Raw genomic sequence first — 8,358 nt, 5'->3', positions numbered from 1 at the left:
TTCCCTGGGGAATAAAAACTAGATGAGATTCATTGACTTCTCAACCCATCTGCAACCAGCCAGGCATGGCAGCTGATTTCTGAGGACAGGGCCAAGGTGGGCAGTAAACACTTAATATTCACGCATCTTTACTGAGTCTGAGACTGTAGGCCCAGAGCAGACCTCAGCCAGTAAGAACAAGCGATGCCGGCCATTTGGAGTAAGCCTCCACCTTTGCTGTCCCAGGCCCTAAATAGAGTTTGATTGTGGACTCCACCTCTCTGGATTTGATCCTGCCTTCTTCTGAGTGTTGAAGGATCCAGCACTATCATCTCTGTTTCTTCTTAAGCAACAGCTCCTTAAGTAGCAGGCTTTACTCTTGCCGTTTAGTCTGATAAAAGAATTGGCCTATTTTTAGTGGGCTTTTGTGCAAACGAGGGCTATGCCCCGAACGCTGAAAGGGGGATCGTCACGAGTCATCAGGTAATGGGAGGGCATTGGGAAGGAAGTTTGTATTTAGTGGGGAGGAGCTGCAGTTTGATTTTTTAATTTCTTTTCTTCCACTCATGTCACCTTATCTCTTCCCTCTTTCGGATGCTGTTTGTTTCATACCAGTGTATCTAATTTGCAAAAAATATGTAGAACTTACGAACAGTTCATTTAGTAGATGGGGGGATAATTGGCTTCCTCTGTGGAGAAAAAACAACGATGAAACTTATTCCTTCTTAACACTGTAAAGGAAATAGGACAGAAATGTAGGAGAATATCATGAGAAAAGGATGGGGAAGGATTTCCTACTCAAAACTTCAAAAGCACAAAACTAAAAAATTGATGAATTTGATTATATTAAATTAAGGATTTTTAGTCAACAAATACCATGGACACTTTTTTTTTTTTTTTTTTTTTTGAGACAGAGTCTCACTCCATCACCAGGCACCAGGCTGGAGTGCAGTGGCACAACCTTGGCTCACTGCAACTCCGCCTCCTGGGTTCAGGCAATTCTCCTGCCTCAGCCTCCTGAGTAGCTGGGACTACAGGTGTGTGCCACCACGGCCAGCTAATTTTTTTGTATTTTTAGTAGAGACGGGTTTCACCATGTTGACCAGGATGATCTCGATCTCATGACCTCGTGATCCACCCGCCTCGGCCTCCCAAAGTGCTGGGATTACAGGCGTGAGCCACCATGCCCAGCTTACCATGGACACTTTTAACAGACTCACAGAAGATCAGAAAAGACCACTGCAATGTCTGAAACCAAAAAGGATCTATGATTAGTCTAGACAAAGAAGGAACTCCTGAAAACAAACGAAGAAAAGTATAGAAACTCTGTTATATAAAAAAGCAAAAAAGTTGAAAAAGCTCATGCCTGTAATCCCAGCACTTTGGGAGGCCGAGGTGGGCGGATCACAAGGTCAAGAGATGGAGACCATCTGGCCAACATGGTAAAACCCCTTCTCTACTAAAAATACAAAAAATAGCTGGGCATGGTGGCACATGCCTGTGGTCCCAGCTACTTGGGAGGCTGAGGCAGAAGAATCGCTTGAACCCAGGAGGCGGAGGTTGCAGTGAGCCAAGTTTGCACCACTGCACTCCAGCCTGGCGACAGAGCAAGACTCTGTCTCAAAAAAAAAAAAACAAACAAAAACCAAAAAACAAAAAAATTGGAAAGGCAATTTTCAGAAGAGTCCTTAAAAAATATAAAAATTAGCCAGGCATGGTGGCGCAACACGTAATCCCAGCTAGTTGGGAGGCTGAGGCATGAGAATCACTTGAACCTGAAAGGCGGAGGTTGCAGTGAACAGAGATCACGCCACTGCACTCCAGCCTGAGCAGCAGAGCAAGTCTGTCTCAAATAGTAAAAATAATAAAAATATATTCTTCCTAATATTAAGAACTTATGCCAATAAACTGCTAAACTGTGGATAGACAACTGATCTAGCTTCAGCTTTTATATATGTCTTTCTTAGGATTGAACAAACTGTATCTTCTAGACATGGAATTCGGCACTTTTAGAAAGGGCTTTTTAGTAGAAAATAGGTACAGTGGATAGGGTCAGTTTACCACCGTCCCATGAGCCAAGCAAACTCAGATTCCTCTGCCTCAGACTTCCAGGAGAATAACATCAGGGAATTGGTGAAATCCTGGATGATGTCACCAGATGGACTTTGATTCATAGTCATTCATGAAACATTGAACAACTATTGACATTCTGTTAAAGCTTATTGTTTGGGAAGTTCTGTCCCTGCCACCCTCCCTTTGTATTTTTTTAAGTAGAGATGGGATTTTGTCATGTTAGCCAGGCTGGTCTCAAACTCCTGACCTCAAGTGACCTGCCCGCCTTGACCTCCCAAAGTCCTGGGACTACAGGCATGAGCCACTGTGCCAGATCTACTGTCACTCTTTATATAAACTATAATCTCAGGAAATTACAGTCATGCCAGCAATGGTATTTAGCTACTCTTACTGGTAGGAGCCATTCAAAAAATCTAAGCATGAACCTCAGGGTTCAAACTTGATTTTTCTGAATTTGAGATATCAGATCCTCTAGCATCAAGGGAGAAATGGTAATTATTTCACAGCTTGTACACAGAATAGGAATTTACCCTGTTGCTGGGGTAATCTGTTCTATTCTATTTCTTTCTCTAGCTCATCTCTCATCACTAATCTCCTCGGGGATTGTCTCAGTTTTACCTTCTTATTGGCCTAAATCAGGTTTCTCAAACTTGATATATTGGGCCAAATAGTTGTGGATGTCTGTCCCGTGCATCATAGGATGTTTAGCAGCATTTCTGGCCTCTACCCACTAGATGCCAGAAATATTCCCCAGCACGACAACTAAAACTATCTGCAGACATCGTCAAATATCTTCTGGGTGCAAAGCCGTCTCTGGCTGAGAGCTGCTGGCCAAGACAAAGAACCTGGAACACACCAGCACTTCCGTGCAAAACTCATTTTAGAAATGTTCTTATTTGTTTTCAGGATACAAGCTGTAACATTCCCTTTGCTGCTTCTGGCAAATGTCTTAAATTAGAAGGTCAGAGAAGATGATTCTAGGTAACCACCTGGCCAAATCTACCTGTGACAAAAGGAAGGTTTGAGCCCGCTTTCTGAATTAATGCAGAAACAAAACAAAATAAAACACAAAAATGTAATCTCTGAACTGAATTAATTATTAGGGCACATGTGGTTTTTGGGTCTCTATTTTACAGGAAAATTGGTTCCTTTTCCATTTGCCATGGCCAGGCATGTGCTGGCTGCACAGGTGGAAGTGACGAAGAGAGAGTTTCGAGAGAGGTGAATGTTTGTTAGGATTCTGTTTCTCAAGCTTTGCCAGCGAGTAAGGATCTTTTTTCTGGGTTTTGTAAGATTTTCAAAAACAGAACGATCCTGGTATTCTTGAATTGGTTCTTTTGACTCAGTGGCCGTATGAATGGAAAAGCCTGTCCTAAAAATTAAGGTCCATAGAACTAAAAAAAAAAAAACACAAAAAGCGAGCAAAAATATTGAGGCCCTATCTGACACAGCTCAACAAGACGAAATGAGGAAGTCCTTGGTTGTTACTGTTAATAGCCCAGCACATCAGAAAATGTTTGTTGTTGATCATGTAAATGATTGTGGTGAGGGAGGGAGGGCAGGGGGAATTAGGTTTCAGTGTTCTCTTAGGAGATTTTACAGTTGTAGTTACTCTTTCTAATTAACTGATCTAGGACTAGGTTTGGGGCGGTTAGATCCCTCAGGAGGGTCTTCTAACTTTGAACCAGAGGTTGTAAATCCTCTGGATTGATAGTGGAGAAGACAGAAGGAACTGCTTTTCTCTAGCTGCATGTTTTGATTGAGGAGAAGGAGACACATAATGGGTTAGAGGGGGAACTCACTGCCATGGTGAGGAGGTGTGGGATATGGTGGAGCATGAAGAACTATGACAGAAAATGCTGCGGAGGAGGAGGATGTGGGAGGAGATCCAGAGCATATGAAAGAAAAAAAGCAAAAAGAGAAATGACAAGATTAATAAGTAGGAAGCTTAATGGTGTGCGTCTTAGAAGAAGAGCTTTCTGAGCCAGGTACAGTGGCACGTGTTGGCAGCCCCAGCTTCTCGAGGCTGAGACAGGCGGATCTCTTGATCTAAGGAGTTCAAGACCAACCTGGGCAACATAGCAGGACGGTCTCTAAAAGAAGAAAGAAGAAAAGCTTCCTGAATGAAAGAGGTTAGAACCCTGGAGAACAAGGGGATCCTGACAACGTGACTACATGAGGACGAGAAGAAGGTCTTTTTTCTGAGGCTCATGTTAAATCCATGGGGAGCGTTAGTCCCCACCATGCTTGCCATTCATATAGTGTTCTGTGTTCCCAGCCTTTTCTCATGACACCTCACAATAGCCCAGGGAAATGAGCCAGAAATGAGCCCGTTTTACAGGTGAGAATAAGAAATTTGGAAGAAGCGGGACTTGTTCAAGTTTATAAAGGGAAATGCTGGTTTTCCTTAGTTCATTATAACACATGGCCACCTGGGCTCAGTAGATTCTCAGAGTAGATTTTATGACAATAAGATCTCAAAAAAATCATTAAAAATGGAATCAGGCAGGGTGTGGTGGTTCATGTCTGTAATCCCAGCACTTTGGGAGGCCGAGGAGAGAGAATCGCCTGAGGCCAGGAGTTTGAGACCAGCCTGGGCAACATAGTGAGACCTTGTCTTTAAAAAAAAAAAAAAAAAAAAATTAATTTATCTGGAGAAGAAGGAAGTTTGAGGGGAAACACTAAAAAGAAGAGGTATATTTTTAAGATTTAAGCAAATCTTTAATGGCAAATTTTACATTTCTCCATTCCATTTAAAATATTTTCCATGGCTTAGCTGAACCAGGCTGAAAGTGGATACCTGGAGTAGTGTGAAGTAGACAGGGCAATAAAGGAAGGGGAGACAACAGCCTTCTTTGTTTCTAAATGCTTGGAAAACAGGGCAAAAGTTAGTGGCACATTTCTTTACTGAACTGCAGACCCCAGCTTCAGGGCAGAGTTGTCTCTACAAAGCAGGGAGGGAAGGCGACAAGCAGAGCTTGGCCTCACCGCACTCTCTGGCTTTCAGATTACATTTAATGTAGAAGAAAGTTGAGCCTGTGCCTGAAATGGGCAAACCCAAAAGATGAAGCCACTGGGCCATGTAAGGGAGATAATGAGGTCTTGTGAAAATGTGATATTTTTGTTGTTGTTGAGACAGAGTCTTGCTCTGTCTCCCAGGCTAGAGTGCAATGGCACAATCTGCCTCCCGGGTTCAAGTGATTCTCCTGCCTCAGCCTCCTGAGTAGCTGGGATTACAGGCGCCCACCACCACACATGGCTCATTTTTGTATTTTTAGTAGAGATGGGGTTTCACCATGTTGGTCAGGCTGGTCTTGGACTCCTAACCTTGTGATCCATCTGCATCGACCTCCCAAAGTGCTGGGATTATAGGTGTGAGCTACCATACTTGGCCTGAAAATGTGCTAATTTTAACACTGTGTATCAGGAGGAGTTGGGGAAGGGGAGGAGCATCCTGCCAACTTTCTTCTGTCATGAAAAATGAAGAGGACCATGGCTGGTACTCCAAGCTGGAGCAATGCCCTTCTTTATGAATGCGTAAAAGACGCATATAGACTTGAGCAGGGAGGACCCAGGAGGCCTTTGAGGCTGGAGAGATTTAGTTTGAACTTGTGATTTGGGCATGGCTCCATTGCGGCATCCTCCAGAATGCTGGGCAAATTGCTGGCAGATCAGGGCCTTATAGATAGCACAGGGCACTGAGAAAGCATGGTGGTTTTGAGTGTGGGCTCTTGTCAGATAAACCTGGGTTTGAATGTGGACACTTCTTGGCTGTATGATTTTAGGCAAATACCTTACTTCTCTAAAGCTGTTTCTCTTATCTTTAAACTGGAAATAACAGTATATCAATCTCATAAGATTCCTGTGAAGATTAGTGAGATCATCTGTGAACTTTACACGCTGCTGCCTGGAACATTGTGAGCACTCAATAAATGGTGGTTATGAGGGTTATTTTATTTCTAAAGCCATACGTAGTTAAGTGTCATCATATGACAAATGGTAAGGGCAGCAGTCCTAAGGCATGGCCCTCCAGGCACTTGGGAGCCCACGACAAACAGCTGTCCCGAGAGCTCCCTGGGAGGAGTTAGCCAACATCTGATCCCCATTATACAGCCCTGTACCCCATTAGCCACCAAACTCCAGTATCCTATCTCATTCCCAAATGACCCGATAGACACAGTAACTGGTCCCATGTTGCAACACGATTGAGATTTTTGCATAAGAGTTCGAGTTAAACAGGTGTGAGCCATCTTATTCATTGGTTCCATAGCATTTGGCTATGTGAGTTTCCTATTCTCTTGACTTCCTTTTTCTCCAGTGCCCAGGACCAAAGAGTGGAAGCAGAAAGAAATGGCAGTGTCTAGAAGGGCCTGGGGAGAACCATCACATCTATATGCCTTCCACAGGAAGTGAGGCTGGAAGGGTATCAGGTTGGATTTGTTGACACTTTGATGATTCTGTAGGAGGCTTTGCCAATGTCTTATATTTTGAAATTCGTGCCAAGATGTAAGCAACAGATTTGGCAAGAAGAAGTATTCTAACCTGAAAAATGGGACAGATGAGAGTCGCTAGGAAAGAAGCACGACCAGATAGAAGGGAAAAGAAAAAACGGATGACGGGATAAAGGGGAAAGAAAGAAAAGTAGAAAAGGAAATTGAAGAGAATGAAATGTTCTGGTGCTGACAAAGCTTAAAAATTAGGAAATGATAATGATAATAATAATAATAGTTATAGAAAGTAGGAATGAGAAGGTTAGAAAGCCTCAAACAAAAAAGGAAGGAGGGGGTGTTGCAGCCATTATGTGATTGATGTGATGCATCTCCTTTCTTTCTTTCTTTCTTTCTTTCTTTCTTTCTTTCTTTCTTTCTTTTCTTTTCTTTTATCCATCTCCTTTCTTTATGGCTAAAGAAGAAAGAGAAAAAAGAAGAGAAATAGAGAATCCTGTGTGTCTGGACCTTTAGGTCTAGGGGATTGGACTATGGTCTATGAGACTCTGTCACAGCTAATAATCTATGAATTTATAAGTCATGTATATTCTCCAGATTCCTTATTTGGTTAAGACCTATTTGATTCAGTCATTGTGGTTTGTGTAACTTCCGATGAAAGCCATGTTGTGATGGATGACGCGAATGTGTTTGATTTTTCGCAGTTCTTGAAAAGTCAGGATCATAATGCCCTTCAAAGTTCTCAGTAGCTTATACAGTATGATCATGTTTTAAACATGCTGACCAGCCTTCAGGTATGTCCTGGGATTAACGCTGCTTTTGTGGAGATAAGAATCTAGGCTAGTACCAGGTCCTAGAACTTTGTGGCACTCATTTGGGTGGTTCCTCAGTTTCCTTGTTGTTCAGCTCTATGATATCTGTTTCCTTGGTGTCCAGGTTTTCCATTAAATACAGCATATCAGGAGAGACTCGAGGGCCCGCCACAATGTTGATCCCACTGATCTCTGAGGATGTTTCTGTGTCAACTAAAAGAGCTGGCTGAGAGCTCATGGGGTCTGGACTTAGGTTTCCCAGGGAGGTGTGGCTGGACTCCAGGAATTCCGGAAGGCTCCACGTTTTTAGAAAGGTATCACCAGGGTCTCCTTCACACTTGAATATGTTTCCCTCAGTGCTGGCTGAAACAGTCTGGGCACTGGGGCCTCTAGGAGGTGTCCCCTTCTCTAAAGGGGACAGGATGGATCTCACTGGGCCCTGCTGCTGCTCAGTCTTGCTTGGCTCAACCCCTGAAAACTCAGAGCTCAAGATGGAGGTAGTGGAGTCATGGTGGTAGCCGTCTGATGTGGACCCTAGCGCTTCGGCCGCTGTGACCAATACCTCAGGCACCGGTGGCATTTTGATGGGGGAGGTTCTCACACTGGACTGTGGGGTCAGGCTCTGTAAAGTGCTTGTCTGGCTGGTCTCCCTGATGGTGGACAGCTCTCCTATGCTGGAGTGCAGCATGGGGCTTCCTTCTGGGAAGGAGGATTTCTTCCAGGTGGGTGAGGCCCTGTGGGGATTTCTTGAGGGCACATCCAGTAGATCTCTGGCTGGGCTGAGGTCATCTCGGGGTAAGAACATGGAGCTGTCACTCGTCTGCCTCCTGTAGCTTCTTCTTCTGGGGCTGGAGGGGTGTTCGTGGGCACTCAGGAACCGCTTGACTCTTCCTATCATGGAATGCCGATGGCCATGCTTCTCATAATCCCACAGCCACTCCTCATCAGGAAAATCGGACCCAGACAGCCTGAAACACACAACGACAAGATCCAGGCAGAGTAGCTTCAGGGGCCTAGAGTCTCAAAGTTAAGAGATGAGTTTGGTATTT

The 8,358-nt window shown here is 44.0% G+C and overlaps 1 protein-coding gene across 9 annotated transcripts in view; it reads right to left on the bottom strand.

Moving 5' to 3' along the window:
• Window positions 1–846: 846 nt before the first annotated feature.
• Window positions 847–8,358, bottom strand: part of BEST3 (bestrophin 3) — a 49,624-nt gene continuing 42,112 nt past the window's right edge. For all 9 annotated transcript variants that reach the window (XM_074402565.1, XM_074402566.1, XM_074402564.1 and 6 more), the window contains one exon: window positions 847–8,277. In XM_074402565.1, coding sequence (XP_074258666.1) covers window positions 7,368–8,277 — 910 coding nt within the window. In that variant the 3' untranslated portion in view covers window positions 847–7,367. The remainder of the gene's footprint in view (window positions 8,278–8,358) is intronic.

This window comes from Saimiri boliviensis, chromosome 7 (assembly GCF_048565385.1).
Source record: "Saimiri boliviensis isolate mSaiBol1 chromosome 7, mSaiBol1.pri, whole genome shotgun sequence".
Lineage (NCBI taxonomy): Eukaryota > Metazoa > Chordata > Mammalia > Primates > Cebidae > Saimiri > Saimiri boliviensis.
The sequence above is the reverse complement of the archived record's forward strand: the minus strand, read 5'-3'. Positions and strand labels throughout refer to the sequence as shown.